Source organism: Leopardus geoffroyi, chromosome C2, assembly GCF_018350155.1.
Source record: "Leopardus geoffroyi isolate Oge1 chromosome C2, O.geoffroyi_Oge1_pat1.0, whole genome shotgun sequence".
Taxonomy (NCBI): domain Eukaryota; kingdom Metazoa; phylum Chordata; class Mammalia; order Carnivora; family Felidae; genus Leopardus; species Leopardus geoffroyi.
The window spans coordinates 140,734,138-140,753,557 of NC_059333.1; the positions used below are offsets into that span (position 1 = coordinate 140,734,138).

At 42.9% G+C, this 19,420-nt stretch overlaps 1 protein-coding gene and 1 long non-coding RNA gene across 15 annotated transcripts in view; one reads left to right on the forward strand and one right to left on the reverse strand.

Moving 5' to 3' along the window:
- Positions 1-10,927, forward strand: part of LOC123575703 — a 128,313-nt gene extending 117,386 nt beyond the window's left edge. Inside the window, exon 4 of the long non-coding RNA XR_006700942.1 lies at positions 10,426-10,927. This is a non-coding gene — a long non-coding RNA (uncharacterized LOC123575703). The remainder of the gene's footprint in view (positions 1-10,425) is intronic.
- The window catches only part of THRB (thyroid hormone receptor beta), a 388,247-nt gene that overhangs the window by 6,771 nt on the left and 362,056 nt on the right, over positions 1-19,420 (reverse strand). For all 14 annotated transcript variants that reach the window (XM_045436313.1, XM_045436318.1, XM_045436316.1 and 11 more), the window contains 2 exons: positions 13,229-13,375; positions 5,530-5,788 (listed from right to left, as the gene is read on the reverse strand). In XM_045436313.1, coding sequence (XP_045292269.1) covers positions 5,530-5,788; positions 13,229-13,375 — 406 coding nt within the window. The remainder of the gene's footprint in view (positions 1-5,529; positions 5,789-13,228; positions 13,376-19,420) is intronic.

Below are 19,420 nucleotides of genomic sequence, written 5' to 3' on the forward strand. Positions count from 1 at the left end.
TAAAGACTTGAATGTAAGACCTAAAATGATAAAACTCCTGGAGGAAAACATAGATGGTAAGCTGCTTTACATTAGTCTTGGTGATGATTTTTTTGGATCTGACTCCAACAGCAAAGGCAACAAAAGCAAAAATAAAGTGGGACTACATCAAATGAAAAACCTGCAGAGCAAAGGAAACCATCAACAAAATGAAAAGGAACCTATGGAATGGGAGAAAGTATTTTCAAACCATATATATGATAAGGGGTTAATATCCAAAATATAAAAAGAACCCCTACAACTCAATAGCAAAAAACCCCACAATTGATTAAAAACTGGGCAGAGGATCTGAAGAGACATTTTTCTGAAGAAGACATACAGATGGCCAACAGGCAAATCTAAAGTTGTTCAAGATCACTAATCATCAGGGAAATGCAAATCAAAATTGCAATGAGATATCACTTCACACCTGTTAGAATAGCCATTTATCAAAAAGACGAGAGATAACAAATGTTGTGCACCGTTGCTAGGAAAGCAAATTGGTGCAGCCAGTCTGGAAAACAGTATGGAGTTTCCTCACAAAAAAAAAAAAAAAAAAAAATTAAAAATAGAATTACCATATGATCCAGTAATTCCACTACTGGGTATTTATCCAAAGAAAACAAAGCATGAACTTGGAAAGATATATGTACCTCATGTTCATTGTAGCATTATCTACAATAGCCAAGATATGGAAAGAACCTAAGTGTCCATTGGTGGACAAATGGATAGAAAAGATGTGATATAGATATAGATACAGATATAGATATAGATATAGGTATAGGTATACATATAGGCATAGATATAGCTATAGCTATCTATCTATCTATCTATATCTCACATCTAATGGAATTCAGCCATAAAAAATGAATGAAATCTTGCCATTTGCAACAACATTGATGGACCCTGAGGACATTATGCTAAGGGAAGTAAGTTAGAGAAAGACAAATACCGTATCATCTTATATGTGAAGTCTAAAAACAAACAAACAAACAAACAAACAAACAAACAAAACCAAGCTCGTAGAAACAGAGCACAGATTGGAGGTTGCCAGAGGGTGTGGGCTGGGCTGGGCTTAATGGGTGAAGGGAGTCTAAACTATAAACTTCTAGTTATAAGATAAGCCATGGAAGCGTAATGTACAGTATGATGACTATAGTTAATGATACTCTATTGCATACTTAAAAGTTGCTTAGAGAGTAGATCTTAAAAGTCCTAATCACAGGAGAGGGGTGTCTGGATAGTTCAGTCAGTTGAGTGTCCAACTATTGACTTTGGCTCAGGTCATGATCTCACAGTTCATGGGATCGAGCCCCATGTTGGGCTCTGTGCTTTTGGTATGGAGCCTACTTGCTATTCGTTCTCTTCCTCTATCTCTGCCCTTTCCCTGCTCACACGCACTCCCTCTCTCTCAAAGTAAATAAATAATCTTAAAAAAAAAAACTATTAAAAAAAAAGCCTTCATCACAGTAGAAAAAATTTTGTAACCATATATGGGGACAGATGTTATCCAGACTTATTGTGATCATTTGGCAATGTATACAAATATCAAATCATTCTGTTGTACATCTGAAACTAATACAATGTTATATGTCAATTATAACTCAATAAAAAATGTTAAAAAATAATTTATAAACCAGGATGGATTCCTCATATAGCTCCAGGGAGCCCTACCGCCCTGCTGCCCAGTTCTTTCCAGTTTTCTCTTTGTGGCTCTGATCAAGTAAGTTCACACTTTAAGTGTCCAGTTATTGAAGTATTTGTATTAGTAAAAATCAAAACAGGATTCTGCTTAATCTGAAAGGAAGGCTCAGCACTAATGTCTCAATCCACTTCTGTGTTTAAACAAAATACATGGGCTTTTGGAATCCCCTATTTGGCTTGAAATGCAATTTGTGCATTTTTATTTTGTGTCTTTTGTATTTGACGATGCTGCTTTGTGGATCTCCTCAATCCCTCCCTCCCTCTCTCTCTCTCTCTCTCTCTCTCTCTCTCACCCCTGTCTTCTCTCTTTCTTTGAGTATGCCAGAAGAATTCTCCACAGGATCCTTTACCTTTTGATCCCAAGTAGAAAAGCAACATAATACTGCTCTGGATGTACTCCTTCAAAGGGAAAAAAATAACCCGGGTTTTGTGGCCTTAAAATTCTGTCCTTTGATAAGAGATAAAGATAAGGTGGTCACGTAATTGACACAGAGAAAATGAATGGACATTTTGATCATGTTCAAGTGGTATTAAGCATGTTTACGAAGGAATATTTTAAAGGTCAAAGAGTGTCTTTAACTCTTTAAGACAGAATTTCTCAAAGCTGTGTCCTTGGGATCATGTCCATCTTAGCTCTCCGCTCATCACTGCAGGACCAAAGAACTTAGTGGTAGCAGCTCCTGGAGAAGCTTTGTGGAAGCTTTGTGGAAAAGCCCTAAGATACTGTGTCATTGTAATGCCAGACAAAACAATGAGGCTTAGAAGACAATACTGAGGATGGCTGGAGCCGTGGAGCACAGATATGTAGTTATCATTTGCCAACTGTAAAGTGTCTTGTAATATTTTTCTGGTGTTGGCAGTATTAATGAAAAGTTCCCAGGCCATTAGGGTGGAGAAGATTTTTAAAAGGTTTTTAAGTATGTCACGTGGCTCTCCAGCAGTGACAGCATCGTCAGAATCAGAGGATGGGGAAGAATCGCCCAGTTAAGTGTTTGACAGGGTTTGGTATCACAATTTTTGCCTTCTCAAATACTCCCTTTATTTACTTTACTGAGATTATTTGTTTAACAATCTGTTAAAATTAACTCACTACAGGGGAAACATATTATTCAGTAAATAAAAATCCATTTGCCGTACTTAGAAGATAGCCGTAAAAACAGGGTGTGTGACAGAAACCTTTATTAAACTTATTTATTAATTATTTTTTTAATGTTTATTTGTTTTTGAGAGAGACAGAGCATGAGCAGGGGCGGGGCAGAGAGAGAGGGAGACACAGAATCCGAAGCAGGCTTCAGGTTTTGAGCTGTCAGTGCAGGTGCCCCACCTTTATTAAACTTTAGCTAAAGATTCTTGCTGAAGACTGAGATCCGCTCTGTTATACAGGGAGGTCAGTAAGTGTTAGGCATTCGGGATAGACTGGCACCAAAATGAATCTCTCTCCTTGCCTTATTTAGAAGGAGATATAACTAGAAAGAAAACTGTAAAAGAAACAGCTTTCTCACTATGTGGCTCAATGTTATTTAAAATTCTTTGTACCACTACAATTTCACTAACAATTACCTTGAATCCCCCTCCAGAATATAATTCCCACTTATTTAGTTCAATTTCCTTATTTTAAGGGACACTGAAACCCAAAGGAAAGGGGTTACCCATTTTCTTTCTTTAAAAAAATTTTTTTTGTTGACTTATTTTGAGAGAGAGAGGGAGAGAGAGAGAGAGAGAGAGAGAGGAAGCATCTGCGAGCAAGTGGGGGAGGGAAAGAGAGAGAGGGAGAGAGAAAGAATCCCAAGCAGGCTCTGAACTGTCAGTATGGAGCTCAGTGTGGGGCTCGACTCACAAACCTCGAGATCATGACTCAAAATCTAGAGTCGGATGCTTAACTGACTGAGACACCCAGGTGCCCCATCCATTTTATTTCTTTAGGACAAAGGGCCTGGGCTTCTCACTGGCTGTTGACTAGAGACTTCCCTCAGCTCCGAGAGGCCACAAGCAGGTCCCTGTCATGTGAGCTTTCCCAGCATGGCAGCTTACTTCATCTAGGCAGCAAGGAGAGTCTCTAGGGCAAGCCTGTTAGCCAGAGGGAATCTTTTATAACATAATGTAACCGAATTGCATGGGGGTGACAGTGAATTCATTGTATTCTGTTGAAGCAAGTCACAGGTTCTGTGCACACTCAGTGGGAGGGGATTGTACAAGGGTGTAAACATCAGAAGGTGGGGGTCAGGGGGGGCACCCTAGAGCTTGTCCACCACAGCATACAGCAGGGTTCGTTATGCTATTCTTTTCCTGTTTTTTTTTTTTTTTTTTTAATGTTTATTTATTTATTTGAGAGAGAGAGAGGCAGAGAGAGAAGGAGACAGAGAATCCCAAGAGGGGCTTGGGAATCCTGATGCGGGGCTCAATCCGATGAACTGTGAGATCATGACTGGAGCCAAAGTCAAGAGTTGGATGCTTAACCTACTGAGCCACCCAGGTGCCCCCATTATGCTATTCTATACTTATGTTTATGTTTGAGATTTTCCATAATAAAAAGATTTTTTTAAAAAAAGTCTGCCATACCTAAATTTTTTGTAGCAAATAAATTTCAAGATGAGCTTCAAAAAAGAAAAAAGGAATTCTACTGAGTTAACTAGGAAGCATGGACTCTATAAAGGGTTCTCATGGTACTTGTGACTGATAATTTACCCATCTATTTAGCCATTTATCCCATAAACATTTTTCAAATTCTGAACACTGGCCTAATTGTAATTAGACATATTTCTGTCTTCAAGAAATAAACATCCCAGAGGGAGATATGGATAAGTTAAGCTGACAGCTGTCGTGCAGAGTGACCCTCAGCTTAACTGAGGATGCTCTGAAAATGCACAGGGTGCCTCTGAAACTACCTTCTATTTAAAGACTAGCTTCCTTTGAAGAGTTTGATGTATTTTGCATTTCTTATTTATTATGACATGATCTCTGAAAAAAAAAAAGTCTCAGCATTATCATCTACTCTTTGTGGAAGGAGTCTGAGGCCTTGATCATGAGCTCTAGGCAGGTTAGAGCTGGTTGTAGATTCTTTGCCGTTCCTCCCATCTAGAGGTGGGCTCTTGACTCTGGACTGGTGCTGGGCCTTGTTTGGACCAACAGAATGCGGCAGAAGTGATGCTATATGACATAAACCTGGGACTTAAGACGTCTGCAGTTTCTGCTTTCGTGTGCTTGGAGCTCTCCTTGGAATCCTCTAGCCATGTAGGAGTTCAGCTAGCCTGCCAGTGGAGAGGATGCATGGAGGCCTACAGCTGTGTTTGATGTCTCAGCCCCAACCTCTGCCATCTTGGATGCTTTAAGCCACTAAATTTTCGGGTAATATGCTATATAGCAATAAAGTTAAGCTGTAGCTAAGCCATAAACAAATTTTCCTCAACCAGAACTTAATACAGAATGGTGTAGTCACTCATACCCATACCCTGTGTAATAAACCAGAAGGAGGCAGAGTTGGCCAACTACCATAGGTCAGGCTGGGTAGTGTCTGTTGAAGGTGGATCATCTCATAGAGTCTTTAAAAGGACTCATTTGGGTCCTTCTACTACGCTGGGAGATTGCAGGAAGCATCAGATACCTGACACCCTCCTTCAGTTCTCAGTTCATTGGCAGATCCCTAATTGCTGAAAGAGAATAAGCTATGATTTTGCAGCTAAAGCAGCGGTGGGGACGGGGCGGGGGGCGGGGTGGGGGGATGGATTGGAAACTCATCAAGTGATTTGAATTAGCACCAGATAAGCAAAAGCTCTTTTGTTGCCCAATAATGAGTCTGGGAGTACTCACCTGAAGACATCAGGAGGACAGCCTGAAGGAGAGCTACTTCTGTGTCATCCAGGTTGAAAGAAGACAGTGACATGCCCAGGTCAAAGATGGCATCCGACACCACCCCAAGACCCCCATTCTTCAGCTGGCCCCGCGTCACTGCCATTTCCCCATTCAAGGTTAAAGTCTCACTTTCTGGGTCATAGCGCACAGCAGCGCGAAGGGACATGATCTCCATGCAGCAGCCTTTGAGGAGGATTATCTGGTCTTCACATGGCAGCTGAAAAAAACCAGCCCACGTCAGCAAGAACAAGTGCACAAATGTCAGTAAAGAATAACATGCAGTATTTTAATAGCAACAGGGACAACATCCTATGATCAATGTCGCTCCTGCACTCTTTGAGGCTATGGCTTTTCCCTTCCTACTTGGCTGCAGACTTTCAACAACCATTCTTCACACTCCAAATTGGTCACCAACTTTAACCTCAGTAGTTTGCATTTCTTTTGTGATGGATATAGATCTCTAACTGGGATTACGGTCATGTGTGAGATTGTGCTCATAATCCCTTACTCTGGAGGTTTGTATCGTAACACCAACTGATAACTGCTTGAGAACACGGTTTATGTTAAACTTACCTAATTTTCTCATAGTTCCAACAAGCCAACAGCAGACTCTACTCTTTAGCTGGATTTGATTTTTGAAGCAAGTTTGCTCCTTGTAGGTCTCTCAAAAGGCACAAAAGGGAAAGGTTGCTTATAGATGCATGTTACCCCTGAGGCTCAGAGATGTAAAAGCTTTGCCCAATTTCTTACTTGACACATCCACAAAGGCAAGGGAATTAAAAGCAAAAATGAACTAATGGGACCTCATGAAGATAAAAAGCTTCTGCACAGCAAAGGAAGCAACCAACAAAACTAAAAGGCAACCAACGGAATGGGAAAAGATATTTGCAAATGACATATCGGACAAAGGGCTAGTATCCAAAATCTATAAAGAGCTCACCAAACTCCACACCCGAAAAACAAGTAACCCAGTGAAGAAATGGGCAGAAGACATGAATAGACACTTCTCTAAAGAAGACATCCGGATGGCCAACAGATGAAAACAGATGCTCAATGTCGCTCCTCATCAGGGAAATACAAATAAAAACCACTCTCAGATATCACCTCACGCCAGTCAGAGTGGCCAAAATGAACAAATCAGGAGACTATAGATGCTGGAGAGGGTGTGGAGAAACGGGAACCCTCTTGCACTGTTGGTGGGAATGCAAACTGGTGCAGCCACTCTGGAAAACAGTGTGGAGGTTCCTCAAAAAATTAAAAATAGACCTACCCTATGACCCAGCAATAGCACTGCTAGGAATTTACCCAAGGGATACAGGAGTATTGATGCATAGGGGCACTTGTACCCCAATGTTTATAGCAGCACTCTCAACAATAGCCAAATTATGGAAAGAGCCTGAATGTCCATCAACTGATGAATGGATAAAGAAGTTGTGGTTTATATACACAATGGAGTACTACATGGCAATGAGAAAGAATGAAATATGGCCTTTTGTAGCAACATGGAAGGAACTGGAGAGTGTTATGCTAAGTGAAATAAGCCATACAGAGAAAGACAGATACCATATTGTTTCACTCTTATGTGGATCCTGAGAAACAGAAACCCATGGGGGAGGGGAAGGAAAAAAAAAAAAAGAGGTTAGAGTGGAAGAGAGCCAAAGCATAAGAGACTCTTAAAAACTGAGAACAAACTGAGGGTTGATGGGGGATGGGAGGGAGGGGAGGGTGGGTGATGAGTATTCAGGAGGCCACCTTTTGGGATGAGCACTGGGTGTTGTATGGAAACCAATTTGACAATAAACTTCATATATTGAAAAAAAAAAAAAAAGTTTTGCCCAAAGTCACCCAGTGAATTAGGGGTAGAGGTGGAACTAGAATTCAGACCTCATGGCTCCCAGGGTTGTATTCTCAGTACCTCAGGCAGTGGAGTTACTCCACACACTGGAGTTCCCTGCCAGTTCTGTAATCTCATTTTAAGCATATTTGGTTGTCTTGTTAATTAGGATTTGTGATGATGTGATAGCATTTATAACAAACTTAAAAAGAAAAAGAACTTTGTTAGCAAAAGAACAAAAAATCAGAATTTTAGGGGTGCCTGGGTGGCTCAGTCGGTTAAGCGTCTGACTTCGGCTCAGGTCATGATCTCGCGGTCCGTGAGTTCGAGCCCCACGTCGGGCTCTGTGCTGACAGCTCAGAGCCTGGAGCCTGTTTCAGATTCTGTGTCTCCCTCTCTCTCTGACCCTCCCCCGTTCATGCTCTGTCTCTCTCTGTCTCAAAAATAAATAAACGTTAAAAAAAAAAATTAAAAAAAAAATAAAAAAATAAAAAAAAAATCAGAATTTTACTTTCTGGCAGGACAGAATGTTGAATTAAAAGCCACCATCAAAATAGCTTGAAAGGCTATTAGTTAATGGATATTTTTGATGCACTGGGCATCATGCTAAGATTTACAGGTGTCATCTTATTTAATCGTCACAGCAATACCGCGAAGTGAATATTCTAATTTCAATTTCATTCATAAAAGTGGAAATCCAGGCACCGAGAGGTTGAGTAACATGCTAAGGGGTCACATGAGTATTTTGTGGGTGAGACTAGGACTTGAAGCTAGATCTTTCAGAATCCAGTGCAAAGAAAGAAGAGAACACACTCTTTCGAAATACTTGGGATATGACTAAGCTACCATAAGCAATGAATGTGTAAATCACACATAATTTTTATCTTTTCATTAAATCAGGTACAAACTCTTTTGGGGCAATACTCTTGGCAACACTTGACTAGTTCAATTTAGATTGTTACATAAAACTGAAGGTAATACTACTGAATTATATTTAAAATGTTGGGCATTTCATATTTTTCGCTAAGTCAGCCTAGCCACCTTACCATTTAACTTCAAATTACTTAGCTTTTTCTACAGAATAAAAGTCATTTCATATTTGGTTCTGGAATATATATACATGGGAATTCTCTCCTTCCACTCATTAAAAAAAAATGACTGTGATTTACTTTTATTTAGGTTCTAATTTGTATTCCAGGCCCAAGATCATGGTAGGCAATGGGAAACCCTGAGCTTGGATAGATCCTCCACCAGTAAGATGGAGAATTGGTCCAAGTGGGCACAGGCTGGCTTTAATGCCCATGGGAAATGTCAGCCTCATCAGGGTCACCTGAGGGCTTGTTAAATACATTGCTGGTTCCACCCTCCGAGTTTCTGCATTCTCCAAGCTCCCAGAGGACGCTCATGTTGCTGGTTCAGGGACCCCGCTCTTGAGAACCACTGGCATAGAACGGCAAAGAGAAATTGCTGATCAGATCAAACCATTTATTTTTTTAATCTGTCATAAAGAATGCAAACTTGGGCAGGCCGCGTCTTTGTAGCCAAGTCTGAATCTAGATGAAGTAGATTTCTTTTTATAACTTCCTGTTAATTGGTTCAGATTTAAATAAAAGTTGAATAAGTATTTGTTAAGAATCAACCAACGGTTTAGAAACTAGGCCAGATGCCTTTTCCTTTTAGAAACGTCTGTAGGTTTGCCTGGGTGGCTGAGTCTGTTAAGTGTCCGACTCTTGAATTTGGCTTAGGTCATGATCTCAGGGTCATGAGATCGAGAGCCCTGTGTTGGGCTCTATGCTGGGCGTGGAGTCTGCTTAAGATCCTGTCTGTCTGTCTGCCTCTGTCCCTTCCCTGCTTGTGCTCTTGTGTGCTCTCTTTCTCTCAAAAAAAAGAAGGGTTTGTAGGATGATGGTAAGATTTGTGTCAACATGTGGGCAAATAACCTCAGTCACCTGCCCCAATACTTTCATTGAGAGGCAGCTGCAAGAGGGCATGGCAGGCAGAGTTGCAGGGGCATTCCCACAGACTCTCTGTCACCTTAGGAGAGCAGCACTCGGGCTGATTGGCAAAGAGGTCCGTGCCCTGCATTCCAGAAGTAATTCTTTTCTTTTTTATGTTTATTTATTTATTTAGAGAGAGAGAAAGATTGTGAGTAGGGGAGGGGCAGAGAGAGAGGAGAGAAAATCCCAAGCAGGCTCCATATTGTCAACTCAGAGCCCAGTGCAGGGCTTGATCCCATGAACGCTGAGATCATGACCTGAGCCAAAATCAAGAGTCGGATGTTTTACAGACTTAGCCACGCAGGACCCTCAGAAGTGATTCTTAATGTGTGTTTTGGCAGCTGTGTCAGCAATGATTTTAGATCTTTTGAAGCCCTGGGTGTCCACCAACCTTGCTGGTGGATTGGCACGGATCTTAGCACAGAATTACTCTGCGCACAATTTGAACAGTACATGCACCAAAATGCCTCTGGCAGGAAGGCTGTGGCTCTCCAGACCACCTGGGATCTCCAGCCCACTCCACAGGAAGCTAACGGGCCCACACAGTTCATTTCCTTCTTTGGGGTTCTAAAGAGAATGAGAAAGGGCTAAAAGTCCTCAGGAGGCCACCAACACCAGAAACAGATGTGTGTTGGCTGTTAAAGTAGCCCCTCCCCACCATTTTTTTTTTTCCTGCAATTTGGAGACTACAAAAATCAGGGTTGGAGGAGAGATGGAATCATGACTTTGAAGCAGGATTAAGCTTCTGAAGGAACTTGGAGAAGCTTGCCACAGCTGTGCTTGAAAAGTTCCACGTGGACCCCTCACTCTTACCATGGACACAAGTGTGTTTGTTACTAGTGGTGGAGATGGCTTCTTCCCCTTCTTCTTTAACTGAAATATCTCTCCATGGTTGGTGTACGTCAGTTTTACATTTTTCTAAGAAACATTTTTGGTGGGTATTCAAAAGGGAACATGTGACTAACAAGCTAGCTCGAGTTGTAGGGGTAGTGTACTCAATAGGGTTTTTCTTCACACACCTAGGATGGGGGACAAAGGACACAGCCCAGAGAGAGAGAGAGGACCAAGAAAGGAAAACGAACTCAACCCCATGAACCAAAAAGAAAGATGACGCGCAGAGTCAGAGGAACCCAGCAGCCTTGGAACAGCTCTACACCCTTCTTGAGAGCAATTTGGCAACACATATCACAAGCCTTAAAAGGTGTATATACCTTACTCCTTAGACTCTACTTCTAAGATTTGCCTTTAGGAAACAGTGCAGTGAGTGGGGCATAGGCACTGGGATGCTTATTGTAGAATGTTTATATCAGTGGAGAATGGGAAATGAGCTGAAGATCAGTCAAAACAGGTGACCTAAATTCTGTAGATCTCTTCTTTAGTTTGTGGTCATTAAAACTTCGTCTGTGAAAAAACACTTAAATGATGTGTTCTGTGGCTGAGGGTAAAACGTTTGGTTTAACAGGGTGATGGCAACATTTCTTGCTTTCCTTTTTTTTCTTTTTTCTTTTTTTTTTTTTTTAATGTTTATTTATTTTTGAGAGAGACACAGAGTGCGAGCAGGGGAGGGGCAGAGAGAGAGGGAGACACAGAATCTGAAGCAGGCTCCAGGCTCTGAGCTGTGAGCACACAGCCCGATGCGGGGCTTGAACTTATGAGCTGCGAGATCATGAGCTGAGCTGAAGTTGGACGCTTACCGGACTGAGCCACCCAGGTGCCCCTATAACGTTCTGTTTCTTTATTTCAGTGTTAATTACGTGGGTGTGTTGAGTATGTGAAAATTCATTGGGCTGCACCTTTATATGTGCCTTTTACTCTTTAACAAAAAGTAAAAACATAGTTTCATAAGTAGGAAGTACAATAAGGTAGATAAATATGTTTCATACTTCATATATATGTGGGTACATGTACACACACACACACAACTGAAAAAAGACTCAAATAGGCTCCAGAATGTCAGCAGCTTAAGTGGTGTTATTATGAATCAATGTCTTGAATATGTTATTGTTAATAACCTTCCAAACTTTCATAAGTAATTTTTTAATTTTTTTTTTTCAACCCTTATTTATTTTTGGGACAGAGAGAGACAGAGCATGAACGGGGGAGGGACAGAGAGAGAGGGAGACACAGAGTCGGAAACAGGCTCCAGGCTCTGAGCCATCAGCCCAGAGCCCAACGCGGGGCTCGAACTCACGGACCACGAGATCGTGACCTGGCTGAAGTCGGACGCTTAACCGACTGCGCCACCCAGGCACCCCAATAAGTAATTTTTTAAAAAGATGGTCAGAGACATGGAAAGCTCCATACCAATACAGACACAAGTCAAAATCCCTTCTCTAGGACTCACCAACTCCTCTGAGTATGAATAGGTCCCACTGCAGGGCTACCAGCCAGCATGTCAGGTACCCTGGCCCCATCACAGTAGGGGGATAAAGGGGAGGGAGAAGAGGGAGGCACGCACTCTTCCTCAGCTAAGTCTGGGGATCAGATACCTGCCTCCTGAAGCCCACTGCTCTGTCCTTCTAGATATGGCTCTTGTGGAGGCTCAAAATAGGCAATGAGAAGTATCCGCATCAGTGTCTGAGGTCTCCAGCTGGGCTCCCACTATTGCAAACTCGAAGGCACAAATGAGCTGGAAGCCAAGGCATGATGGAATCATTCCAGGCAAGGAGACGGCTTCTTTCTAGGTGAGGCTAGATTCACTTATCACTTGGGTAGCTTACCCCAGAGGCTCACAGCAGTATGTGGACTTCTCTATTTGATATCTCTCTGGGTCCCCTTGGAGGTGGGAAGAGCAATAGATTGGCACCTGATGGGGGTTTTCAAAGGGCAAAATTTTCCACTTGATTTAGAAAAGGAAGGCTAGAGACAGGATGGTAATGTGATAGAGGAAGTAGCAGCAGCATTAACAGCTAAAATTTATGGATATACTTAGGACCAGGCACTATCCAAACACTTTATATATATGATCCCATTTAAACCTTGCAACAGCTCTGAGAGGTAAATACTATTATGATTCCCATTTTAAAGATGAGATAAGCAAGAGTTGAAGACACCAAATAACTTATGTAGGATTCTCACCCATTCAGCTGACTGCAGGTCCCAGGTACCACATAGTAAGACTGCTAAAGATGAGGTGCCCCCAGGTACCACATAGTAAGACTGCTAAAGATGAGGTGCGCAAAAGGGAAAGCCTATGAGCTCTGTTGGGTGTGCTCTTCAGGGTGCCCTGAACATGGGGCAAGAAAGGGTGAGATTATAGGAAAAGGGAGGAGACTTAAGGAGTTATTAAGATCCTTGCTCTGTGAGGGAGCTCCTTATTGTTGAGGAGGAAACAACCACACAACTGTTTTTGCTGTGATGTATAATGGAAAGCATATCGACTTCGACTCAAGCCATCGCTGTTTGCATAACTTCATGTCATCTCTTTGATCTTAGTTTTCCCCAATCATAAAATGGGCTTAATTAAAGCTACCCTGCAAATCTGTTACAAGGTTTGGATGTAATGTGGGCAGACTTGGGCATGGTAACTGGGGCATCATAGGTGCTGAATGAATAGAAGTTATTGCTGTCCTATTTCCCTATGCCTGGAGTCAGTGGAAGGAGAGAATCTTCAGCCTCATGTGGACAAGCTAATGAATGATGACTGAATAGAGAAGGTAGGGAAATAAAAAATGAAACAGAGTGCATTTTCATTTTGTACTGACATTGCTTTCACGTGACCTAAGTCCCTACTAATTAATATTAAATTATAAATAATACGCAGTATTCCTGGAAATTGATGGAACTATAACGAAAAATAATGCAGAAGGAAAAACAGTTTCCTCACCTCACAAAACATAGGCAACTTTTTGGCAAAATCCACCACTCTGGTAATTGCTGGTGTGATGATTTTTGTAAAATGGCTGAAGGCTTCCAAGTCAACCTTTCCACCTTCTGGGGCATTTACTATTGGTGCTTGTCCAATATCTTCTGGCTAAGGAGGAGAAACAAGAAAGATTTAAATGAAAAACCTGGAGGATCTTTATTTATCATAGTTCTCGTGTGGCAGAAAATCTCTTCTGAGTTGACATACTATACAATTTCTAGTTTTCACTTTGCTTACTAACAAATTATGCAGTTTCACATGGTTCAGTTCTCTGAGCAAAGATATAGGTGTTGGCCATTGCTTTGATAGCCGCCAGTGATAATGTTGACAGGATTGTTGCCGCAGAAATAAAGAGAGAGAAAACAAGTGAGAGAAGAAGGGAGCCAGAGAGAAACAACAGGAATTTGGGTTCTGCTTCTGAATGTGCAAAGGATGCCGGGTGACATATGTGCTTGGGGCTCTGGGGTAGCATTTTCAGAGCACTGAGCATTCTGGCGTGTGTAGACCGTGATGAATGGGATGGGATGAGATGGGATGTCCTGGCGAGTAGCACCCTGTGGATTCATTCTTGCTTTTGACCCAGCTGCTCGGGCTCAAAGTTCCTGTCTGCTCTACAGACTCCAGTAGGAGGAGGTCTCAGTGGGCTGAGGGGAAAGACCTCTAAGTTGCCTACAGGAACTGAATTGTGTAAACTTGGCAAACTTTTGGGCAGAGTGGGTCATTTGCCAGTGTTTAGTGTCTCTGGAGCACTTCTGTGTCATTGACTTGCCCAAGAACAATCCATAGCCTTGCTACTCAAAGGGTGGTGTGGCAGGTTGGGTGTCACCTGGACACTTGTTAGAAACCCCCCCTCCCCAGACCTAATGGTGCAGAATCAGCATTTTAGCAAGCCTCCCAGGTGGTTGTGCTTGTGTTAGCCACCCAGTTGTCCATTGGCACCCCCTAGCTCCTTAGCAGGGCGCTCAAAGACCATCACGGTCTCATGTATCTGCTCTTGTCACCTGTGTTTCCTGCCAGTAATAGTCCTCTCTGTTGTCTTTTCTTGTTGTGATAATCATGACCACTATTTATCTGCGGCCAAGCAAGCCAGCCCCTTTGAGGGAGTGCATTATCTCAAGCAGTCCTTACACAATCCTGATTGGCAGATGAGCAAACAAAGGGCTCAAGGAGGTTAAGAACAATCCCCTGAGGCCAGGACTGGGATATTGGTCACCCAGACTCCACACAGCAATCTACCAGGAGCCCCACATCTACCCCCTACTTTGAAGTTTTAATAACCTGTACACTTTTGACACCAGGGGGCAAAATTCTACTACTCTTAATATTCCCCTTACTAGCCTCTCCCACTGCCTTCCTGGAAGTTGTGAAGGTCATCAAAGGGATCAAAGACTCACGCCTGCCCCACGACCATCTCTGTCTAGAGCCACAGTGAACAGACTAGAACCAGTCACCCAAGGTTGGGAGGTGTGAGACAGTGGGCAGAGGTGGGCAGGAGGAACGGGCACTATGAGTGAGTCAAGCAAAGCTGAATCCCTGACTTGCAGAGTGGTGGGGGCACATCATTTGTGACAAGACTGTGGCCTACCTACCGCCGTGGTCCCCAAACATCCCTGTATCAGAATCATTGGGTTGGGCTCCTGTGTCCAGAGTTTCCGATGCAGTAGATCAGGGGTAGAGTCTGGGAACAACCTGAATTTCTAGCAACTTCCTGGAGCACTGGTGCTGGTCTGGGACCACACTTTGAGAACTGCTGGGCTGGCAGTAACTGCATCCAGCTCAGAGTAATCCAGTTACCATTTTCTTTTCACACGTCCCCAGTCATTGCTCACTTCTAATTTTTAGCACAAAGAAAAGCAAAGGATGATTCTTTTACTGACTTGTTTCCAGGGCACAAGGGTCAACAGGAGCAGCCCAGGCCCTCCAGGGGTGTGGTAGGAGCTGTGGTTACAGCCTAGGGAAGGATTTTAAAATTTATTACGTAGCAAACTCTGGCAGCATTGACCCTTTTTGGGTTATCCAGTAGGTTCTCTGTTTATTTTATTTTACTTTTTTGGGGGGAGGGTGGTTTGCTTTGCAGGCAGCAAGTGGGTGGGAAAGGGACCTAGTCTGTCATGTTATCACAGTCAGTGATGATGTTTTGGGGCGACTGTTGGCATGGGGAGCCCATGGGAGGTTACTGTTCTGCTGGCTTTCTGGATGCAGAGAGAATTGATGGAATAACCACACGTACAGCCTCTCTCTCTCTTTCTCTCTCTCTGTGTTTCTCACATAGACTGAGCTAAGGGAAAAGGCACATTTGGGCACTGCTGTTCCTCGTATTCTTCACCTCGTCGGTCTTTATAATTTCTCCCACCCCAGAAATGAGGCTCATCTCACCTGCTTTGTCTGTCTTATGACTCTGTCATGAAGATCGACTGATAAGAGGGACATGGTCATACATGAAAGAAGAAAGGGCGTTTTATACACATACACACACATAGGGTGAAGTTTTTTAGAAATAACAATAAAAATATGTTAATATTTTTAATAGTTTGGCCTGGTTGATTCCAAATGTCTTGTCATTGAACATGATAGATCTAATCTGATTTTATTGAATGGCATTCAGTGTCCTTTGAAAGGTGTGAGTCAATACTGATGTTAAAAATTTCCATTTAATCTGTGAGTTCACGGGGTATTTGAATCATGCCTGTGATACCTCTAAAGGTTTGAAAAAAGGGGGGAAATTATACAAGAAAATACAGCAATTTTAATTAAAATTAACCCCCCAAATGTAGCCACCTCACAAGCTTTTCTGTTGAAAAATAAATATCAGGGTAAGAAAAAAAATGTATTTTTAAGTCTTTGGGTATTTAATGGAAAATACAATTGCTAGAAGTAAAATCATATACAAAGTAAAAGTTTTTTATTATTATCAAGGGTTATCCCCATAATGGATCTTGGATACCAGAAAATATACGTGGATAGATGGATAGATAAATAGACATACAGACATAGTCTATGAATTGACCTGAGTTCACCCATCAGGTACGAAAAATTAAGGTTGAGCAATGTAAATTTGTCTGTGACATCCCTAAAGGTTTTTCACCCATATGGACAACAGATCATTTGCTGCAATATTTGGGAGATGTTAAAAACAGGAGTACAAATATTCGACATCAGCTGTATCTAATCAGATATGTTAATATAGCTGGTAGCCTTGTAATCCATGACGTGAGTTACATTTGCTCACAAGCACACACGTGTCTGCACTGAGAGCAAACTCAGGTACTGATGATAAGCCTCGGGCTTGCAGCTTCACCAGCGTAGGCTGTGGGCAAAGCCTGGTTTTTGCCCGTGTGGCACACACTGCCTTAGCTTGCTCATAGTATTGTTGCCAGTTCTCCTTCTGACTTTCTTCCTCCTCGCCTGCCCTCATGGACCTCCTGTGCCAGCTGAACCCACCTCTCGCCATCTGCTCCCCAGGTGGCTTTGCTCTGCTGTGGTTTGGAGCTGCCTTTCCTCTGACTTGTACTTTCTCTGAAGTCCCTGCTTCCATCTTATCTTGGCCAATTCCAAATCCCACCCCACTCAAATTCTATTTTCTCCTTAAAGTCTTCCCAGATCACCTGTGTGAAATGATGCCTTCCTCACTGGAACACATACGGTAGCTCATGTACATCACTCATATGGCATTTAGGCATTTATTACTATTATATTGCAGTTATATAGGCACACAGCTAAGATATGGATTTCTTGGGTGGGGGGCATAAGCCCTTAAGTATCTTTGTCTACTTTGTGGAAAGCATTGGGCTAAAAGGTGGAGGACAGAATGCTTGTTGGTTGGTTGAGTGAATAAATGTAGTTTATACTCGTTCAACTATGCAGCCAGGCCTAGTTCTAGATGCTAAGTTACATCAGTAAACAATGCATCCTTAAGGAACTTTCACTGTAATTGAGGGAAGACAGGCAATAAACAAAAACAGTACTCTCACAGAAGAATTTCTGTCTGTGATTAGACGGAAGGTGACATGATGGTATGTAGGGGTCAGGAAGCAGATGGGCAGCCCAGGGTGAGAAGTGACATGTGAGCTTTAACTGGAAGACAGCCCTCCACAGATCCAGGGGAAGAGCATTTAAGGCAAAAGGAAAACCAGTGCCAAGTCCCAAGGCCAGAAAGGAGGCCTGTGTGCTCAGAGCCCAGAGATTGCACGAGATGAAGGACAGAGGCAGGTAAGGGTCCTGTGATGCTGGGGCTTGTGGGCTGTGGGGAGGAGACAGGGTTGTGTAGTGCAGCTCCACTGAAAGGCTTCAAGTAGGGGTGCAGTGGGATGAGAGTTTGGGTTATGGTGCAGAATAGGGATACGGGAAGCCAGAGGAAGAAATGGGCTGGCAGCAACAGCCTTTTGGGTAGGAGATGAAGTGGGCTGGACTACAGGGCAGCAGTAGAGATGGAGAGAAGCAGAAGAACTCCAACCTCTTCTGGGAGCCGGACACCAGGATTTCTGATGGACTGGATGTGGGGTGTGAGACAATGAGGAATCCAGAGTGTCTCTTCTTGGGCAGTGGAGGAGGTGGGGGGCCCAAAGAGAGAGATTCAGGGGTGTGCAGGGGTGAGCTTCAACTAGCTCAGTGCTAGAGTAGGCTGGTGATGCCCAAATGGAGACTAAGTGCCTTTCTGCTTGGACTGTTGATCAGTATTGTTCAGGTGAGTGGCAGATGCTGCCAGTTGACCTCTTTGCAATGGCTGGCCAGAGCTGAGGACTTCTTGGCTTGAACCTGCAAACTCTCTGGCACATGCAGAGTGGGATGGGGCCAGACAAGACTCTCCCCTTTCTCTGCTGATCACAGCGTGTCTCTTGCACCTTTGTAAGGAGGGGCAGAAAGACCCAGACAAATGGTGATTAAAGGTCCCTGGCTTTGAGATATTACTACAGGCTCTCCATTTCCCTGAGCAGGGATGGGATATGAGGATGGGGGTGGTAGGGATAATGCACATAGGCACCACTAATGTGGTTGTTTATGATATGCCAAGCACTTATATCTATAACTTTTATACCATGTGGTGTAAAGTCACTTGAGCCATAGAGGTGAAGTAACTTGCCCGAAGTCACATGATTAAAAAGCAACAACCATATACATATCAAGCGACAGAGGCAAGCACTGAACTCAGGCTGTCTGGTTCCAATCTCCATGCACATTACTAGATAACCCTGCCTTCTTCTGATGTAGTTATCATAATCTCAGGTGTGACAGAAGCCTTTCTGACTTGAGTGCTCTTGTCTTATGACCTGTCTACACAGACCACATGTGGCCAAATCACTCATCCTGCCTGACCCTTCCGCTTATGCCACTTTTCTAAGGCTTTCCCAGTCAAGCATGTGTGAAATCAGAGAGTAGCTCTGCCAGGGAAAAATAGGGCAGGCCTGCCCTGGTTCTGATGGTCACACTTTATACTTGTGTGGAAAATCCATCCAAAGTCACATCTTTGCATGTGAATGAAGGGAGCAGAATAATAACACAATGTCAACAGAAAATATTGTTGCTGGTATGGGGTTTGCTCCAAACCACGTGTCTTCCCACTCTTGGGAGGTGTAGAAGTGAATTACCCTTGGTGGAGAGACACTGCTTCCCTTGTTTGTCATAAGATGCCCCTTGTTCCCTTTTCAGTGCATTTTTTTAAATGTTTATTTATTTTTGAGAGAGAGCACAAGCAGAGGGAGAAGCAGAGAGAGAGGGGAACAGAGGATCTGAAGTGGGCTCTGTGTTGACAGCAGCGAGCCTGATGTAGGGCTTGAACTCACGAACCGCGAGATCATGACCAGAGCCAAAGTTGGATGCTCAACTGAGTCTCCCAGGTGCCCCCACGCAGTGCACTTCTATATTTCATCGTTATTGTCATCACACCCGAAGGGTTATTACTTTGGGCACTTTTGTACCATTCGGGATTTAAGTGGATTGGAGAAAACCAGAAAATTATGATTTAAATGCTTTTGGAAGTAGTTTTAAAGAATGGCTTTGAATTATTATGAAAACATGCATGGCTATTTAAAAAGTTTCTTATTTGCCAGTGACTGTCATTTTCACAGACATAAATATAGATTTGAAACCCAGGTCAAACCACCAGTCTCTATTTCTGACTTGAGTCCTGGTGTCAGGGTAAAAAATGATGAAGAA